General features: G+C 33.4%; 1 protein-coding gene across 4 annotated transcripts in view; it reads right to left on the bottom strand.

Moving 5' to 3' along the window:
• The window catches only part of slgA (proline dehydrogenase slgA), a 102225-nt gene that overhangs the window by 54138 nt on the left and 25206 nt on the right, over positions 1 to 22881 (bottom strand). For all 4 annotated transcript variants that reach the window (XM_068393733.1, XM_068393732.1, XM_068393734.1 and 1 more), the window contains exon 2: positions 9909 to 10117. In XM_068393733.1, coding sequence (XP_068249834.1) covers positions 9909 to 10117 — 209 coding nt within the window. The remainder of the gene's footprint in view (positions 1 to 9908; positions 10118 to 22881) is intronic.

Below are 22881 nucleotides of genomic sequence, written 5' to 3'. Positions count from 1 at the left end.
TTTTGTTAAAAAAAAAAAAAAAATCCATCATCCAATTTCAGTTACCCTATTTAAGAGACACTCTGGCACACTATTCTATGTGTGTTCTCTTCCTGTAGTGATTCTTTTTTAAGTTTTTTATAGTTTATATATCTATGATCTATTCTAATGTTGTTACTGTTCTTAAAATATTTTATTTCAATTATTCATTACTTCTCTTGTAGTTTATTTCGTTTTTCCATTTCCTCACTGGGTTATTTTTTCATGTTGTACCCCTTTGGCTTACAGCATCCTACTTTACCGACTAGGGTTGTAGCTTAGCTCGTAATAATAATAATAATCAAACAATTTCTCTTCTCCGCAAAAGTATTTTTATAAACAAAACAACATTGAACTGTAAGAAAACAATAAAACAATTAAAAAAAATGCACCACCCCCAATAAAAGAGAACCATTAACAAGAGCGACATCTTTACCGCCATTAAAAAAAAAAAAAAAAAGGAGTTAATAACTTCCTCCATGTATTTCTTTCCCTCCCACGCCAGACGGCAAACCAGGAAGGCAGGAATTTCTGGTCTGCAGCCAAGGCTCTTTGCAGTGATAGAGGCGCGCAGGCGAGTGGTAAAAGAAGAGAAGTGTGAGTTTCTGTGTCATTAAGTTGCATCATGATACCCTCTGCGTCTGTGGGTTAGTCGCTCAGGGCTTCATGTGACAAAATGTAATTGTGTTTGGTCTTCCTGTCAATCATCCTCATGGGGGAAACTAGTCCATTTTATCAACGTTAATTGAGGCTGTAATTATAGCGTTTATCAGAGCTCATTTAATATGTAATTATTATTATTATTATTATATTATTATTATTATTATTATTATTATTATTATTATTATTATTATTTATACTAAACCAAGTTACAATCCTCGTGGGAAAGTAAATGCTACAACCACAGGGTCTCCATCAGGGAAAATAGTTCAGTGAGGAAAGGTAATAGGGGAATCGCAAATTAAATATACTGCATTATTAGTAATGAATGAAAAAAAAATTAAGATCAGTACCAATATAAAGTGGATCAGTCATATATTAACTATTAAAAGTGACTTACGTCAACCTACTTAACATAAAAACCTTTATAAAAAGGTTGAACTTCAGATGTTCGAATGATTTAGACTTCAACAAACGCTGCCAATTAGCGCAAAGAAATGACTCGCTGTTTTCAGAAATAGATAGACTGTCCTTATTAGATGAATTTATTAATTTATGTTGCATGGCCCACCACTGGGGTCGGGGAGAACATTTAGCACCGAATGCATTGTCTTCACAATGACACAGACTGTCCTTGTTACACCCTAAATTAGAATGGACTTGAGGATTTATGCTACATGGTCCAGCAATAGAGGCAAGGATGCTATTCAGTACCGAAATACAATTGTAGGAAAACTATACAATTGTAAGAAAACCACAATTGTAGGAAACCATACAATTGTAGGAAAACTATACAACTGTAAGAAAACCACACAATTGTAGGAAAACCATACAATTGTAGGAAAACTATACAATTGTAAGAAAACCACACAATTGTAGGAAAACCATACAATTGTAGGAAAACTATACAATTGTAAGAAAACCACACAATTGTAGGAAAACCATACAATTGTAGGAAAACTATACAATTGTGAGAAAACCACACAATTGTAAGAAAACTATACAATTGTAAGAAACCATACAATTGTAGGAAAACTATACAATTGTAAGAAAACCACACAATTGTAGGAAAAATATACAATTGTAAGAAAACCACACAATTGTAGGAAAACCACACAATTGTAGGAAAACCATACAATTGTAGGAAAACCACACAATTGTAGGAAAACCATACAATTGTAAGAAAACCACACAATTGTAGGAAAACCATACAATTGTAGGAAAACTATACAATTGTAAGAAAACCACACAATTGTAGGAAAACCATACAATTGTAGGAAAACTATACAATTGTGAGAAAACCACACAATTGTAAGAAAACTATACAATTGTAAGAAAACCATACAATTGTAGGAAAACTATACAATTGTAAGAAAACCACACATTGTAGGAAAAATATACAATTGTAAGAAAACCACACAATTGTAGGAAAACCACACAATTGTAGGAAAACCATACAATTGTAGGAAAACCACACAATTGTAGGAAAACCATACAATTGTAAGAAAACCACACAATTGTAGGAAAACCATACAATTGTAGGAAAACTATACATTGTAAGAAAACCACACAATTGTAGGAAAACCATACAATTGTAGGAAAACTATACAATTGTAAGAAAACCACACAATTGTACGGAAAACCATACAATTGTAGGAAAACTATACAATTGTAAGAAAACCACACAATTGTAGGAAAACCATACAATTGTAAGAAAACCACACAATTGTAGGAAAACCATACAATTGTAGGAAAACTATATAATTGTAAGAAAACCACACATTGTAAGAAAACTATACAATTGTAAGAAAACCATACAATTGTAGGAAAACCACACAATTGTAAGAAAACCACACAATTGTAGGAAAACTATACAATTGTAAGAAAACCACATAATTGTAGGAAAACCATACAATTGTAGTAAAACTATACAATTGTAAGAAAACCACACAATTGTAGGAAAACCATACAATTGTAGGAAAACTATACAATTGTAAGAAAACCACACAATTGTAGGAAAACCATACAATTGTAGGAAAACTATACAATTGTAAGAAAACCACAGAATTTTCTGAAAACCGCACAATTGTAGGAAAACTTTACAATTGTAGGAAAAATATATAATTGTAAAAAAACCATATAATTGTAGGAAAACTGTACAATTGTAAGAAAACCACAGAATTGTAGGAAAACCATACAATTGTAGGAAAACTATACAATTGTAAGAAAACCACAGAATTTTCTGAAAACCGCACAATTGTAGGAAAACTTTACAATTGTAGGAAAAATATATAATTGTAAAAAAACCATATAATTGTAGGAAAACTGTACAATAGTAGGAAAAATATACAATTGTAAAAAAAAAACCATATAATTGTAGGAAAACTATACAATTGTAAGAAAGCCACAGAATTTTCTGAAAACCGCACAATTGTAGGAAAACTTTACAATTGTAGGAAAAATATACAATTGTAAAAAAAACCATATAATTGTAGGAAAACTATACAATTGTAGGAAACCTATACAATTGTAGGAAAACCATATAATTGTATGCAAACCATACAATTATATTATGAACTTAAAACTCGGTTAGACAACAACATGTTGAAAAATGAAACAAGAACGGAATAAAGTACAAAAGAAGGTTGAAATGTTGATGCAACCAAGACCCCTAAAATAATGCCTATAACCCACCCACCTCCAACTTTATGGCTCCCCTCAAAGTTCCCTTCAACCAGTCCGCGTCTTGACGAAGGTCACCAGACCCGTCATTTGGGAACCCTACATTTACATGGTGGGAAATTACTTCTGGCGGTCTGGAGGAGTTGGTCTTTGTTTAAAGTTTGTGCTGTTGCGGAGTAATATTTAAGGTTTTATTTGAATTATTCCATTTTGATAAAAGATATTTTGTTTTTTAATGCCTCAACCGTCTCTCACAATCGTTGAAAATTATCGAATATATTACTTTTTATGTATCTTTTATATTAAGGTTCTATCATCATAATCAAATCCTTTATCTTAAACTCTATACCTCACGTCAAAAAAGTCAATATGAAAAGATTCCAAGCAATGATACTACACGTTGCTTTGTCTGATTCACTTCACCGAATTTTAAGCCAGTCATCTAACATTTAAAAATAATTGTTCCGTTTTCTGAACAAAATCCAAAACAGTAACCTGACCTGTTCTTATCAATGTGCCAATTTGAGGTAAGAAAAACAAACTTGGATTCTTTCATTTATCAAATAAAGAATAAGATTAAAACATTTAAATCAACATAGAAATAAACTCGACTTAACAGATATATTCAAATTTTAAAAACGGCAGCATTCAGATTATTTTGGAATACATCTGTTCTTATTAAGTATGCGAGGATATGTTTACATCCCGGGATACTATACTCGTGACCTACTTGGCGCCTGGCTTAGCCAGTTAGTTCACGCCACCTGTCCTTTATTCTTGGCTACCAATTTGCACCGTTCGCGATTTCATCATTCGCTCAAGCGTTTCTCGAGCTATAAATACTGAAGTAAGTTGTCCTATAAATGCCTTTAAAAATTCTGATTTTGATTTTATTTTATAAATTTCAGTTCTACCTTGCATGTAAGAATATAAATACACTATATGTAAACCATAGTATGCATGTACTGTATATATGTACAAATTCGCGGGTGTGGACTAGCACAGACGCAAGTAGAAAGACATGTCTGAGGCCTTTATTCCGCAGTGGACTAGAAACACCTGATGATGATGTATCTATACATGTATATAAAATTAAAATCCTTTAAATTTAGCACCAAGTATCAATACATCTCAATGCAGTTTGTCAGAACTAAAAAAAAAAAAGAAAAAAAAGAGAAAGAAAGAAAGCTCTTGGATGAAACCCAAGTTCCCACTTAGATTCTCGCCAACATGCGATCCTAGATTTGAAGAAAATTGCCTCCCATTTGCACAAGCAAACAGATTTGGATCTACTCCAGACAACTGCGCCATAGATTTGAACCCACCTGTTGCTCTGCATCTGAAATGCACTCCTTGATCTAAAAAGAATCAACCCTCCACTGGATTCGAACCTACACGTTACTTTTGAGTTCGAAATTCTTACCAGGTCCAAATCAACTACTATCGAAACACCTTTAACTAGAGAAAGCAATCTGAGAGTGCAGACCTCCGCCACGGCAGTTTATTTCTCGAAACCAGCTTGCCTCCCCCAGAATCAATTTAGACCGTAAGCGCATTTGAAATCAGTGTGACAACCATATGCAAACTTGGGGTTAACGTTAGGGTTAATTCGGTCGACCTTTTGCTCGACATTGACCTTGGCCTTTGACCTAGGACTTTCAAAACTGGAACACTTCCACGTCTCAACATAACAATTGGTCCCTGAAAGTTTCATTAATGTATGAGTAAAATTGTGAACTGTGGAAGTTATTCACAAACAATCAGACAAAATGACAAACAGGGACAAAAACATAACCTCCTCCCAACTTCGCTGGTGGAGGTAAAAACTAATCCAAAGGGAAATATCTTTTAACTATTTGGGATACCACAGATGACATGAGCAGTGAATTCTAAAAAAAAATGAAAGAAAGAAAAAATATATAATGGCGACCAATTTTCCTTGTTTTACTACCTCAGTGAGCGCTCCCATTATTTCTAACCCCAACCTTTCCGCATTCCAAGAAGCGATCCTGTCATTACCCGCGCCCTATTTGCCTTTTTTTCCCCCTATCAACTTTAGATTTCAATATACTGGGAACCACGTCCCGTCGGCTTCTGCTTAAAAGACCTATGAAAGAAGCATTGAGTCAGTCAGGGTGTGCTACGCGACACCAAATATATTTCCCCCTTTTTTTCTTGGCACACTGAGGAAACCACGTCTTCTGAGACGCAGTCAAAACTATGACTCACTGAGAGAGAGAGAGAGAGAGAGAGAGAGAGAGAGAGAGAGAATAGGGTTTTACTCAAAAGGCAGAAAATGAAAATACAAAATCACCATCACACCTCAGGTCATATCTTCCAACAATTGTAACCTGTTGCAATTGGCAATCCTCGAATTGCGATGTTCAGACACTGCTTCTTTCCTCCTACTGCCAAGATTTGGAATGTTCCCCTTTATAAACTTTCTCTCTTTAACCCTTTCACTGCCATTGGTGAAGTCTACGAAATCCCTGATGCAGCAAAATCTTTTGAGACCACAGAAACCTTTTCTTGTTGACATTTATTGGAAAGCTCATATCAACACCTTTCCATTGAATACCAACTTTCTATAGTTTGAGTGATTTTAAATGAGTTTCCTTTTTAAAATGTTCACAAAGTCATCAGTGGCAGTGAAAGGGTTAAGAGGCGATCTGGTCTATGGCTTCCCTCATTGTTTCGCCCCAAATATTTATTTTCTCAGGCCATCCATTGTCTTCTCATTTACTTTTCTGTGCGGCTATTCTTTTCCTTTACTTTTGTTTGCCAATTCCTTATCCTCTTGTCCATCCCCAGGTCTAAAAAAAAGGCTCTAAAGAAAATTACTATATTACGGGGGCCGACCTCCTGATTTTTTGAAGAATATTTTTCAAATCAATGAAAATGAGTAAATTCGCCCAAAGTCATCTCTGGCATCCTTTTCTATCGTGGTGACAAGTTGTACGGCAAAATATTAAGAAACAACGGAGGTATGACAAATTTAAAAACACTCCTCCTTTGTTTCTTCGAGCTCCTTTGTTTCTTCGAGGTCAGGGCAGTATGGGCCGTAGATTTGATCTTTGTCCTTTGCGTTAGTTATTTTCGTTACTATTCACTTAATTTATATTTTAAATTATATTTATTTGATTTATAAAATTCTTAAAATCTCAAAAAAAAAAAAATCCAATTCAGACCGTTTTTAAAAATGGGAGGAGAAATATAAAAGAATGAAACTATTCCTGAAGATGAGATTTAATCTATTTTGCCATTAAACAAAAGCAAATTATTAATGGCAAGCTTTGTAACGTGCAAGTGTTTGAAGTATCTAAAATAAGTAAAGACTTTTGTAAAGGGAAAAGTATTTATAAATAAAAGCGAGCCATTTTATTCTAAAGGACGAATGAGCCAAAACACTAGAGAGAATACTAAGAGAGAAATGTGTCCATTCAAGAAACTCTTTTTCTAAACTTCTCGAATACCGTGTGCACCTCGTCCAATTAAATGCAGTACTATCTATTACCTACGTCTCAACGACGAACTGCGCCGTTAATGTTGAATTGGTTATCAGTATTTAGTGGCATACAAGACCATGATAGAGGATTTGAATAGGGAAATCATAAATGTAGGACTGAAAATGAATATGAGTAAAATTAAAATATTGCATTTCATTGTTTCTCTGTTCAAACCTTTAAAGTATTGCCCAGTTAATCAAATTCCATACATTTATTATCTATTTGAAAATCACAACGTACTTCCCATCAGTTCAAGAAATGTATTGTACTTCTAAAATGACATTTCTCCCACCTCATCCAATATTGAGCCCTGGGGAAGGAGAGGGAGGGGGGGGGCGGACACAACCTTGGCAAATGCATTGGGAAGAAATCAAGTCGTCTGACCGAATAAATTGGCCAAGATGCCAAGAGGAGTTCCCTTAAACCTATTCACAGTTCCAACAACTAGGTCAGAGAGAGAGAGAGAGAGAGAGAGAGGAGAGAAGAGAGAGAGAGAGAGAAGAGAGAGAGAGAGAGAGAGAGAGAGAGAGAGAGAGAGAGATATGCATAGCACCCATAACAAATACCTCAGTCTATTAGATTGGAAGAAAGCAATGACGTGTGCGTGTCTTGTGTGGCAATTCTGAGCGCTTGCGGGCGAGCAAGGTAACATGTCCCAAGTAGGCGCCAAGGAAGAAAAATTCACTTCGAAGATTAATCAGTTTACATTCAAGAACTTTTGCAAGGGCGATGATAAGAGCTTGAATAACCAAGATTTTACATACATATCCCGGCAATGCAATGCACTCTCTCTCTCTCTCTCTCTCTCTCTCTCTCTCTCTCTCTCTATATATATATATATATATATATGTCTATTAACATGAATCATACGGTAAATTACGTAAATCAATATATACTTTTCGCTAAAAGATGGTTTACATACGAACTGTTAATATGAACTACCGAAAAATATGAGAGAGAGAGAGAAAGAGAGAGAGAGAGAGAGAGAGAGAGAGAGAGAGAGAGAGAGAGAGTTTGTCTCATTCCTTGAAGATTGCAAAGAAATGCATTGCACTCGTTTACTGGCAAAACTCCTTGCTCATACCAAACGCGCAATCACCTTCAGAACGTGGTGTTTGTGTACGTATATGTGTATGCAGTAAAAATTACACAAATGATTAGCAATACAATGACCTATAAGGAGAATGTGAAATCTTGAATCATCGAAATTGACATTTGAAAATAAAAAAAAAGTGTCAATATTATGATCAATTGAAATTTGAATTTAGAAAAGAAATAGTACCAATATTATAGAAATTACCATTTGATTAAATAGTGTCAAATTATCGAAATTGACATTAGAATTTAAAAAAGAAATTAGTGTCAATATTATGAAAATCAACATTTGAATTGTAAAAAAAAAAAATAGGCTCAATATTATGAAAACTGACCTTTGAATTTCAAAAAAATTGTAATATCATAAAACGTCTAAATTTTAAAAAATTATTGTCAAATGATCGAAATTGCCATCTGATTTCCAAAAAATTACGAAAGCCTGTCCACCCGAAGCCAAGGTTTGAATAAACGATAAAGATATAGGTCTAAATCAAATACATTCAATGAATATTAAAATTTTATATATCAATGAAATCTCTCTTATATAACAGAGACAGTGTCCGACTATATATAAATATATTTCTTTCCTGTCACGCTCAAGGAACAGAGGAAGTAATCATACCCTGATGAGAATGAGTACCCCGGGAGTAACACTGGGAAACTACTCTTTCCAACAAATTTCTGACCAGCGGGTGTGTGTGTGTGTGTGTGTGTGTGTCCATATCTTAATATTTAGACCAGTGATTAAAGATTGTTTAAGCGCTACCAAAAAGTTGAACACATCAAATATTGTGCACATCTTCCAAAAGTAGTATTTAATTTGATTAATGATCTTTGAAGCAAAAACCATACAGTACTGCGCTGGGGCCGGGGAGGATAATCAGCACCAATGTATAACTGGAGGTAAACATCACATACTATGAAATGAAAGCGAAGAGGTTAGACAGCAAGAGAAAAAAAAGGAAGCGAAAACGAAGATCAAGTTGACGAATAAAATGTTGGTACAGCTGAGCCCAGGAGTGATGCTACAAAGCCTTTTTAGTAATGCCTACAGTGCGCCACGTGAGGTGCACTTTTTTTTAAGTAGGTATGGTGAAATCTTTCTTCACTATAGCATAATTCTTATACTTTCATAAACTTTTGGTCCAAATTAGTTAAGATTCCAAAATTTTTAAGAATTCCCTTTTGAAATTCCATCAGTTAATGTACAAAAAAAAAAAATAAAATAAAATAAAAATAAAAAAAAAATAAATAAAAAAAAAATTCTATCCCATAAATAAATGAATTTATCCTTGCCACTGTAACAGCTGTTAAATCGGAATTATTTACTTAGCCTTGAAGATACAACGATTCCTTCAATTTCTTTCCCCAAATAAATACAAAATAATGAAAAAGTCATATAGGCAATTTTAAAACTGTCAATATTTTTGTAAACATAAAAAATGACTGAAATCCTCAAGAAGTCATTGTGAGTATTCAAATTACTCATCGTCTTTCACGGTTCAAGTTTATGACAACATAAATAATACTTATTTAGATCGATTGATTTCGTTGCCCTTCCTACAATATACCTCAGAAAAGATATCATTAATAAGAAATAAATAAAAAAAAAAGATGTAGAAAAGGCATACAACAAGATCCAAGACAATGACAAACAACTTGGAAACAGACCTTTAACCAAATCACATGACAAAACAGATCAACTAATAGTGTTAACAACTTCTATAGCGAGTAACACGATAAAGACGTAACCGTTGAAAGTTTCAGACTCCAAAACGTTCAAAAGACCAAAACGATATAAACAAACATTAAAGTAATATATACAAAGCTTAATCTGCCCATCACCTGTACAAAGGCAAATGAAGCACCAGACTAACCTAATGAGGCGGAACATAAAACAAGCTTTAAAAAATGCGTGAAAAAACTGGTCAATATTCATGTACTCACTCCATCTCTCTCTTCTCAGCTGTCTCTTGACTGATGTCCTCCTCGACGGAGTAGTCCAGGATGGACTTGACGCCGAAGGACCGCAATCTCTCGAGGACCGGCTGGATTTTGATCTGGTCCTCTCCCGCCACGAAGTGCCCGTAGAAGGTGGCCTTCATGATAGAGCCGAAGAGGCGCTTCCCAAGGATTTTCTGGCCCCATTTCATCAGCTGTTGGAGAAGAAGGGGTCAGTGGGAAAAGGGGTTCCAGGGCTCGCACCTCTGGAGAGGGATAAGGGGTCATACTCAAAAGAAAAGGAGAATAGATTAAGCTTACTGAGTGGGTGACAACAAAATCGTTAGAGCATCCAGCCAATGGGAAGGCTTCATGCTTACTCAAGGGACCATGGCAAGCACGAAACACGTTGCTGATTGGATAAAAGAGAATAATACAGTTACGTTACCACTCATGTCAGTGAAGATAAAACTTCTAATCATTTTACAGCATATAACTGAGTTATGGTTATCAAGGGGATAACCTTATGAGTTGCTCAGTATGTTTTCTTCTAAAACTAATACCAAGTTCAGCATAGCCACTGTCCAAAACATGTCCATGTGTAACTTTCATAATTTATGCCTATAACGAAGCAAAACTATAACAAAAGAAGCAATAATAATAATAATAATAATAATAATAACAATTACCTAAATTTGACTTCTAAGAATGTTTGGACTGCAAATACTAAATAAAAGAAATGATTAAAAGATAAAATGTCCAAGTGACTTTACTGGCAATTCATATTCACTTGGAGCTGGATTAACTAAAAACTAACATCTAACAATTAATGAATCCTTACACATATGTCTTTTATTGCACTGAATTCAAAAGCAATATATAGTTATGTACGTATGTATATATATATATATATATATATACATGACCAAGTGTATGCATCTAGATAAATGGGAATCATATGTATGTATTTATGTATGTATATATACATACATACATACACACACACACACACACACACACACATATATATATATATATATATATTTATATATATATATATATATATATACACACATACATATCTCATTAGTATCTCTACATACATACATATACGCATCTACACGTGTTTTACGTATGTATTGGAGCATGCAGTCGTACAACCAATCAAATTCAAATTGGACCAAGACTCTCTTCCGTACTCTCTCTACCAAGAAATTAAAGGGGCGAGACAGCGTCCACGGACTATTGACTCTAACCAAGGCCGTTAACTGAACCTATGGTATATGTGATTCCATACACACAACTCATATATAAGTGCACTATAAGAGAAATAAGCAGTTTAATTAAAAATAAGAAGTTAAGAAAATAAGACGTAAATAAGCTTATTTAATGGAATAATGGTCTCTTTTCTGTTCTGTGGCGATGGTAAGAGTCATGTTAATAGCATAGAGTAGATAGCAATAATGTAATTTCAAATTATGAAGCTAAATTGACAATGTAAATGACCAAGAAATATACTTGAAAGATGAAAATAATTATGGATTGAAAATATATATAATGAATATAAGTATAGAATATATAACATTTAAATTATATCAACCTACCTAAACAGAATTACGTTAACTAAAAACGAATTGGAGAGACGATTATGGTAAATGAATAGACAAATAATAACAACAACAACAACAATAATAATAACAATAACGCAACATAGAATGAGTAAGCACGAGGTAAATAAACAATAAATAAGTTATATTTAAAGAAAATACGGAAATGCAAATAAATTTAAGTAATTTCTATATTACTTATATGTGGAAAATGAAAAAATAATATAAAAAAAGACTGTCACATCATAAATATATATTCAAAATCTTCGTTTGCTATTTATCAAGTGTTTTAGATTTCAATTATGATATTAAAAAATCAAATATTTAATTGCAATGAATATTGTATTAGAAAATCATTATTAATAACGAAGCTGACTAGGAATTGTCGATTCTTAATCATTCCAGTTGGAATATATTCAATTTGAATTGAAAATTTATACTTCTCATATTACTTACGGACATTTATTGTGTTATTCACAACATTAAATTTGATATTCTAATCAAACGAAATTAATAATATTTCTTATGCACAAATTTATCAGGTTACTATATTTAATACCTTTGCAAAAACCTTATCATGAACTAGATTAATGGTATCTTCTTCATAGCACAATTAATTCCTTACAGTTAATGTAATTATTTTTAACATATCATTTTACTACATTTAAAATAAAACGTACTATTACAAATACTCTGTCTCGACCTAATATATCTGTACATAATCTGCCTCATATAAGTATGGCCATTGAACACTGAATGCTGTAAAAGTAATAGAGTTAAAACATTTGACAATACGTAATAGATAAGGCAAATATAAGACTAAATCCCCAATAATAATAATAATAATAATAATAATAATTATGATAGTAATAATTATAATAATAATAATAATAATAATAGTAATAATAATAATAATAATAATTATGATAGTAATAATAATAATAATAATAATAATAATAATAATAATAATAATAATAATAATAATAATAATAATAATAATAACTTCTTTGAAATGATGTAGCTAACATTTCACAAATACGATCCAGTTTTTAGAAGAAAAATGAGATTCCTAAAATACTTGGCCGTGTTCTGGTCTTATATAAAGATTTGCTTTTAACTATATAATTTCAAAATACCCTGTAAGAAAAAAAATGTTTTTAATAACTCTAGATTAAAAGTATGAAAAAATTTCTTAAATGAAATATCAATTATCTTAAAGCTCATTATGCAATAAATTATTGGTTCTTGTGATTAATACCCAATTAAAATTAATCAAAACAAATTTCCTAGTCATTATACCCAAGACCAAATACATCAAATCAATTTTTCTTCCCCTCCAATTTTATAACACTTTGGCTGAAGGAAAAAAAATGGTAACCTGAAAAAATAATGTTAGTTTAGTAGAATAAATGGAATGAGAGAGAGAGAGAGAGAGAGAGAGAGAGAGAGAGAGAGAGAGAAATTATTCTTATATATTACAAATTTACAATGCTATGTCATGAAATTAACCAATATATTTCTAAAGTAAAAATCCATCTGAAACTACAGTATTTATAATTCTAAGTTTGGATTTAATAAATAAATTTAGGTTCTATAACTAAAATTAATTTTCACTGATAAATAATTAGAAATATATCCTGAAAAAACGATATGATTCTGAATGCAATTACAATGAGTTTTCCATTCATCTTTGAAATAGTATAAGCAAATTATTAAGAGATTTAATTACATTATACGAAGTAAATATTCAAAGGAATTATTGATTCAAAATTTATAACAAGACACCGTTGTAGAAAAATAAAACTATAATCTTGAATTAACTCGCACTTCTACCCCTAAAAAGGGAAATATATAGAAATAAATAGATCTGAATTTCTATTAACCAATATAATAGAACCATCATAGGGGAAGCCATCGACTATGTAATCCCCAATACCCGGGGATGAATATGGCTGTCCGAACTGTAAGGACTTAACCCCAAGCATTAATCATTTATACTTATTTCTAGAAAGATTACAGTAAGATCATGGAGCAGAAGCCGAAAAGACATCTTGTCTATCGCCTTAAACCCAATCCTTCACCCTGCTGCCAGTGACTGGCCCTGTCATTACGCGAGAGAGAGAGAGAGAGAGAGAGAGAGAGAGAGAGAGAGAGAGAGGGATATTGATTAGTACACCAAACGTTTAACTGGGCTCCACAAAGCACTAGAAGAGTCAGAAGACCCAGGCCTACATGGCTGAGGTCTATGAAGCGTGAAGTGGGAGATGATGAATGGAGAAGTAATGAATTAAAATCTTAAGTTAGGGCCGACTGACGAAATCTAACCGATGGCCCTTTGCGTTAATAGCCTTAGGAGATTATTATTATTATTATTATTATTATTATTACTTGCTAGGCTAAAATCCTAGTTGGAAAAGCAGGATGCTATAAGCCCAGGGGCTCCAACAGGGAAAATAGCCAAGTGAGGAAAGGAAAAAGGGAAAAATAAAATATTTTAAGAAGAGTAACCTCATTAAAATAAATATCTCCTATACAAACTATAACAAACCGAGAGGAAGAGAAATTAGATAGAAGCAAGAGAACTCTTACCCAAGACAGTGGAAGACCATGGTACAGAGGCTATGGCACTACCCAAGACTAGAGAACAATGGTTTGATTTTGGAGTGTCTTTCTCCTAGAAGAGCTGCTTCCCATAGCTAAAGAGTCTCTTCTACCCTTAGCAAGAGGAAAGTGGCCACTGAACAATTACAACACAGTAACCCCTTGGGTGAAGAAGAATTGTGTGGTAATGTCAGCGTTGTCAGGTGTATGAGGGCAGAGGAGAATATGTAATGAATAGGCCAGAATATTCGATGTATGTGTAAGCAAATGGAAAATGAACCGTAACCAGAGAGAAGGATCTAATGCAGTACTGTCTGGCCAGTCAAAAGATGCCATAACCCTCTAGTGGTAGTATTTCAACGGGTGACTGGTGCCCTGCTCTGGAAAAGATAATGAAAACGAAACATCTAAGGAATTAACGTGAAGGTCTTAACATCTCTACTGGGAAATAATTTAAGACGTCCAAGTCTGTTTATAGGAGTTTCTGTTTTGGCGTCCTTGGCCACTGATCTATTTTGGTGAGGTCTTTATTGATTCTCCGTAACCTTTCGTACTTAATGTAAAATTCTCTTGCATAAGATGACCGTGGAATTACGTAGAACCAAAATTGTTTGGGTGTAATTTTCGGGATAATTACGCTATAGTTCAGGTTTCACCAGCTGGGTGATTATGAGTAATTACTCCTCAATCACAGATAATTATGTTACCTGTATATGCTATCACTATCATTAATATTTACTTAAACTTTTCTGTGAGTTGAATTATATATATATATATATATATATATATATATATATATATATATATATATATATATATATATATTATATATACATACACACACAATATATATATATATATATATATATATATATATATATATATATATATATATATATTATATATAGATATATATATATATATATATATATATATATATATATATATATATATATATATATATATAGAATAAAAATATATATATATATATATATATATATATATATATATATATATATATATATATAGAATAAAAATATATATATATATATATATATATATATATATATATATATATATATATATATATATATATGACAATTTTATTCTGCTATAAACAACAACAATCACCATTATAATCAATGGTTATTATCATCATCTACTTATATATGACGCATCCCTCGAAAGAGGGAACATTCTTTAAATCATTTCATATTAAAGATGATTGATTTTTCTCCTTCTCCTTCATGCACAGCGTTTGACCAGACTTCTCTTGGGTTAGATTTTGCCTCAGAACACCCAATACAAAAATCTAATATCAATAATGAATAGGGATTCATCTCCAACTACTGTATGACGTCAGGATTTAATAAATCGTATTTGCCAAATGAAGAAACCTGGGATATTCAGTCTAGAATACACAAGGATTCTGAAACCGGCTTCAACCGCTTTATCAGAGCACAGTGTTAACAGTGCCATGATGGGGCTTAAACGCAATTGACTGTCTTATGATGACAGGATTTAGTTTGCATTTGAATTCAGGATAAAGTTGATGGCAACAAGATATTCTCACTTTATTTATGAATCTCTACATTTCACTTACAACGAGGGACTGATTTACAAGTACAAAAAGAGAGAGAGAGAGAGAGAGAGAGAGAGAGAGAGAGAGAGATAGAGAGAGAGAGAGAGAGAGAGAGAGAATTTATCAATAAATCTAACATATATTGAATCCGCATTCCTTCCTTGGAACCAATCATTCAATCTTGAATAGATTTCAATTTGGATTAATCCTCGCTTACGCATGTACCTATACATTCAAATAATAGATTAAAATATGCTCATACTTGAAGAACCCGACAGAAATAAATAAGCTTTATGCATAAATAAACTTTCTTTAATCCCCAAAATAAAATACTTTCTTTAATCCCCAGAATAAATAAACTTTCTTTAATCCCCAGGATAAATAAACTTTCTTTAATCCCAAAATAAATAAACTTTCTTTAATACCCAGAATAAACTAGCTTTAATCCCCAGAATAAATAAACTTTCTTTAATACCCAGAATAAACTTTCTTTAATCCCCAGAATAAATAAACTTTCTTCAATACCCAGAATAAACTTTCTTTAATACCAAAATAAATAAAATTTCTTTAATACACAGAATAAACTTTCTTTAATCCCCCGCAATGAGATCCCTGCATCGTGTATACCTTGACTTTCCACAGTACAAGGTCACGCTATAGGTGTATTCCTTGACTTCGCAAGGCGCAAGATTATCGATGCAGTAATAACTGCATGCAAACAGAAGAAGGCAAGACATAATAAGATTCAGAGGGTTGCTCTATGCAAGCGCTTGCCCAGACAGTAAATGTATACTCATTGCTTTTGTTCGCTTTCATTCTAATATGCATTTTTATGACAAAGTTCATTTCTTCAATTCATAAACATTTGCTTGGCTTGTTCATGAATTTCTGGGGAATGTTCACATCACAATAATCATGACAATAATAACGGTGTAAATAGTGAAGAGACTAATATTATCTTAGGGAAAACGGGTATTTTTTAGAATAATATTAATAATAATAATAATAATAATAATAATAATAATAATAATAGTAATTGTATATAACGCATCATTATAAGCCGTCCATAAAATAATAATGAAAAGGGTATAAATAACAATAACAATAACGATAACAAATTGAATTTCTTCCCATTACTCTTAAAGAAGCTGAGGTACACAACAAGGAACACCAAATAGAGGCTAATGTTGACATAAGCGTTCACGCGTGACATGATATGATAACATGACGACTACATAGAAGTATATTTATGTCACGTCATCATCATCCGTTCCTAGTCCTCTGCAAAACAAAGGCCTTAGATATGTCCTTCCACTCCCGTTTGCTTATGGTCTTTCTATGCAACTCTATACATGCGAATTTACTTAGCTCGTCCATTCGTCGTTTTCTCTTCCTTCCCTGATTCGTTTGTAATCTCTAGGGACATATTCTGTATCTTTAATATACTTCTGTCTGTCATTCTCATTACATGTCCCGACCATGTCCATTTCTTTTTCTTACTTGTTAGAGTATCCCTACTTTTGTTCGCTCTCGTATCTATGTTGCCCTTTTTTTTGTCTCTTAATGTTATTCCCATCATTATTCTTTCCATAGCTCTTTGAATTTTAACAAGCTTACGTTCTAAGGCTCCAAATTTCTGATGCATAAGTTAATGCTGGTAAGACCATTTGATTAAATACTTTTATTTTTACAAAGGTGATTATATATACTGTATACATATATATATATATATATATATATATATATATATATATATATAAATATATATATATATATATATATATATATATATATATATATATATATATATATATATATATATATATATATATAAACACACACACACACACACACATATATATATATATATATATATATATATATAAACAAATATATATACATATATATATATATATATATATATATATATATATATATATATATATATGTTATATTTGTGTTATATTTGGAACTATCAATGACTTGGCAATGAAATTAAGAAAAAAGCCACCAATAATACCCAAAATTACTTCGATAAATCACCGTGACCACCAAACTTATGTTTAAGAGATAGATACTACTTTAACTATTATTAGAATTTAAAAAAATAAAGATCAAACATTTTCAAGTGATATGGTGTCACAACCGGGGTCACGGAAGGGGAAATGATACCAGTCAAATATAAATGTTTGACAGTCAAATTAAAAAAAAAATCTAGGTTTTCCTTGTCAAGAAAGAGGTGTTTCAAATTTATTTCTGATAAAATGTGAGTTTCCAAATACACCTGCCTTCCCATTACAGGAGAATTTTGTGGGTCAAATTATTAAGACAAACGCCTATCTTGGACTTCTTCTTTGTAGCTTTTATAAGTTAAAGATAAGTTTGCTCTGGAAATTTCTTTTGGAATAAAAAGAGACCTGAAATACTACTTAAAGCTTGAAGACTTTCACCAGAGAGAGAGAGAGAGAGAGAGAGAGAGAGAGAGAGAGAGAGAGAGAGTGTGTGTGTGTGTGTGTGTGTAAATGAATTGGTGCAGAAGGACGTAATAAACATTGCAGAAATAGTCTCTGGCTGTATTACCTACAGAAGCCATAAAATTCCTACTGAGCACGCAATGAACACCGTAAAACTTCCATTGCGCTAATGAGGGGCAATAAAGAAAGGATAAATTACCCTTTATGAATAAGTAATACCGGACATGATGGTTAAAAAAAAAAATAAAGAATAGCGCAATGCGGAGTTTCTGATATATGTGTGTACGTTGCACACTTTTAGAGATTGACATATCTCAAAGTAAAAAGATCACTAATCCTGTTTCAGAAACTGAACATGGAGTGAAGTTGCAGGTCCCACGCCCTGCTTAACCAAGCTAATTCATTCACATCTAAAAATGTTTCTAGGCAATGAAAATGTTTAAGTTAGATGACCAATTCCAAAGTGTGTTTGTCAATATGGGATTTTTAACCCATAGTAAATTCAAGTCGTTCTATATAAAATATCGATCATTGTTTTAATGTTGGTACTGTTCTTAAAATATCTTATATTATTTCTTTTTTATATATTGTACATTACTTCTTTTGTTACGCCTAGTTTATTTATTTCCCTATTTCCTTTCTTCACTGGTCTATTTATTCACTGTTGGAGCCGTTGGGCTTATAACATCCATTTTTCTGACAAGTGATGTAGCTTTCTGACTAGTGATGTAGCTTATGTAATAATAATAATAATAATAATAAAAAGTACAAAAAGAGAAATCCTCTCTCTTTCTACACTTCTTCGAGGAAGAACTCTAAACCCAAATTTCCCCCTTTAACGCTAACACTGAAAAATAAAGAAAAAGAAAAAGAAAAAGGAAAGAGGAATGTCTTTGTCCCAGGCCAATTATTTTCTACTGCGGCGAGAGGCTCGACATAGCCAGAGTTCTATGTCCTGAAATGACAGCCAAGGGATGATTGCCTGATCCTCCTGCCGGATGTAGCAGCTACAGAAGTACTATAGTTGTGGTTATTTCAGGACTCTGCGTTATGCCCTGAGGATATTGTTAGGTAATTCATATGACCTTCAATGGCATTATGAAATTTCTTCAGGGTTGGAACGACCCGCTTCAAGGACCCCCCCCCCCCCCCCATTTGGTAAATTTTACATAAAAACTTCAATTATTTAACCTAATCTATTTATGAAGCACGAAAAATTTATTTTAAGAAAACGTTAAAAATAGCATTTAACTTTGCCATCACAATGTATACGCACTAAGTTTATGAAACTTATAAATACGTTCTTCAATGCATATAAGCGTAGTAACTACAGTAGTCCCCAAGTACATGTAGACGCAATAATTTTCCTTTCATAAGACCGAAAATGTGATGAAATCTTGAGCAAGCAGAAGCGCTTTGGGTTAACTGCCACTTTACCACTTTTAGATACTTCTGAACCGAATGACCGACTATTGCTTGTGGACTTCAAGTCTGATATTACAATGAACCTTCTTTTATTCTCAACTGTAGGCAGTCGACGTGCAAATGAAAATATTAAAAGAGTATTTCAGAGAGAGAGAGAGAGAGAGAGAGAGAGAGAGAGAGAGAGAGAGAGAGAGAGAGAGAGAGAGAGAGATTTAGCATATTAGCTGAGCGGCTAAGGGCCACTTTTCACCAGAATCGTTCAGTTTGTGAAGAAAGCATGAAACTTGATATGTGAACTCTATGGGACCTATGGTTCATAAAAAAAATAGACCCTAGAAAATAGTGTCCCCTGGTGGCCGCCATATTGAATTCCAATATGGCCGCCAAAATCTCCTATTTTTCTGAAACTTCTGTGTTATATCGGGTAATAGACCATAAAATCACTGTCTATCTTCATGTTTTCAATTTCAGAGGATCAGTCGATGTTATTAACTTTAAAAGTGACCTAATGGCGGCCATTTTGGATTTCAAGATGGCCGTCATATTATTTTTTTTTACTTTTAGATTTTATTTCTTAGTGTTTGTATGGATGGATGGTGGCTGGTCCACAGCTCTCACAGATTGTAGCGGAATATGAACTCGAAATGGATCTACCAGATGCTGCAGACACGGGAAGCAAACATCATGATCAGAGCCACGCCACACAAAGAACTTTCTTGGAGGATGTGCAAGCTCTTGTTCACACAATGGAGGAACTTGGAAATCCTTTTCTTGATCAAAGCAAGAACTTGTCTACAATTGACACACAAGATATATTGTCCCAGTGTGTAGTTGACAGTATTAAAAAAAATTGAAATACTTGGGACAGAACAATTCAAAACCTTCATTGAGGAGCGATTAGTGAAAAATGAGACAGCAATAAGTGCACCAATTTCGAGAAATTCATTCCTGTTTTTTAAAAGTAAATCAAAATCTGGTGTGTCCAAGGACAAACAAAAAGTTCTAGAAGAACTTAAGAATGACTGTAGTCTCTTCTCCAGACTATATATAGCTAGCCAGATGAGGGAAAGTAACCTCGATGATTTTTTCAAACATGAGAACCAGCTATATCCGCCATCAATATCTTCAGGAGGGAAATTGAGGAAAGGGAAAAAGTCTGATCATGTAGACTGTCTCCAATCTCAAAACAAGGATTTGCACTCAAGTCATCCTATTGTTGATGTTCGAGTCTTTGACGGAGCAGCTGTTGTACACTTTCTGCCAATTGGAGAAGCTAAGACATTTGGGGAGTATGCTAAGGAGGTGTTCCTACCATATGTGATGTCTGAGTTACAGAAATCTTATCGAATTGACATAGTTTGGGATGTTTATTTGAAGGACAGCTTAAAACTCTCTACAAGAGAGAGCAGAGGAACTGGTGCTCGCCGACGGGTGTCACAAAATGTCAAGCTTCCAGGAAATTGGAAAAATTTCCTATGTAATGATAACAACAAAGATGAACTTTTTCAGTTCCTAGCTAACGAGTGTGTTTCAAATGACACTGGAAACAGAGTGATTGTATCCACCTTGAATGAGTCTGTTGTTAGCTCAAGTCTAGATCTGCAAACGGATCGACTTCAGCCATGCACACAAGAGGAAGCAGATTCAAGGATCCTGCTGCATGTCCAGGATACAGTTTTGTCTGGCTTCAAAACAGTGATGATCAGAACAGTGGACACTGATGTTGTTGTCCTGGCAGTTGCTAGTTTCAGTGACATTTCTAACCTTCAGGAGCTATGGATTGCCTTTGGAACTGGCAAAGACTTTCGGTACATCCCTATTCATGAGATAGTATCTTCAATTGGTCCTCAGAAGGCAAAAGGACTGCCATTCTTTCACGCTTTCACGGGATGCGACACAACAGCATATTTTGCAAATTATGGAAAGAAAACAGCTTGGAACACTTGGATTGCATTGCAAGAAATAACAGAGATTTTCATCTTGCTATCGTCTTCATGCATACTTTCAGAAGAGGTCATTGGCAAACTGGAGCGGTTTGTAGTTTTGATGTACTGTCGTACTAGTGATGATATCCATGTGAACACAGCACGAATGAACTTGTTCACAAAATGTTCAAGAAACATTGACAATATTCCTCCGACCAGGGCAGCACTTGAGGAGCATATCGAGAGATCAGTTTACCAGGCAGGATACATTTGGGGCCAGTGCCTCCAATCTCAACCGCAACTCCCTTGCGCAAATGACTGGGGCTGGAGAAAATCTGAGGATGGATGTTACAAACCTTTACCAGTAGCTGAAAAAGCCTGTCTTGAACTGATTGCTTGTGGTTGCACTAAATCTTGCTCAGGAAACTGCAAATGCTTTAAGACATTCAAGACTAAAAAGGCTTGCACCCAGCTTTGCAAATGTAATGGTAATTGCTATGAGGTTTAACTGACAAACTTTTGACATTTTGACTTTGATAATCATGAGGAATGCAACCTTGACCTGCTTAAAATGCATCTTTACTTTCATTTTTTGATTGGTTGTATTATAACCCAATGTGACCCTGATATTGATATATGCTTTTACCAGGAGATACTGTATTGAACGTTCAGCTGAAAATGCATTTTTACCTAAATAAACAGCATAAATTAAGAAAGTTTGGTCTATAAAATTTGTTAAGGCAGCCATTTTGGAATCAAATATGGCAGACATAAGGGGATAAGATTTCAAGAAATATTCAAATGTACCACCCACCTTTGAAACACTTGGAAAACCTGGAAATTTTGCATTTCGCATTATTGACCATGGAACACTTTAACCCTATATTGTCAGCAGCAGCCATCTTGAAATCCAATATGGCTAACACAAAATGAAATTTTAAATATACTAATTGAAAATTCTCAACCCTGAAAACATTGGGGTGACATCTAGAAATTATTCAATCAATCAGAAAAAAAGATATTCTATGAGATATAATATAATCTGAATTTTGGTGTCGGCCATCTTGGAATCCAATATGGCCGACATTTGGTAAAATTGACAATGGGTCCATTGGATTCCTTGACCCTCAAAACATGGGTGAAGGTGCAGGAATTAACATTCTACCTCCCTTAGTTACGGAGTTATAGACTAAGATAAGTAAAAAATTGCGGCCATTTTGAAATTCAATATGGCTGCCACCACGGGATCGATTTTTTTGGGGTCTATTTTTTTTCATGATCCTTAGGTCCTAAAATACCACTGTGGAAAGTTTCATGCTTTCTTCACAAACTGAACGATTTTTCCCTTAGCCGCTCCACTATATA

The sequence above is a fragment of the Palaemon carinicauda genome, chromosome 19, assembly GCF_036898095.1.
Source record: "Palaemon carinicauda isolate YSFRI2023 chromosome 19, ASM3689809v2, whole genome shotgun sequence".
Taxonomy (NCBI): domain Eukaryota; kingdom Metazoa; phylum Arthropoda; class Malacostraca; order Decapoda; family Palaemonidae; genus Palaemon; species Palaemon carinicauda.
This window is presented reverse-complemented; position numbering and strand designations above follow the sequence as displayed.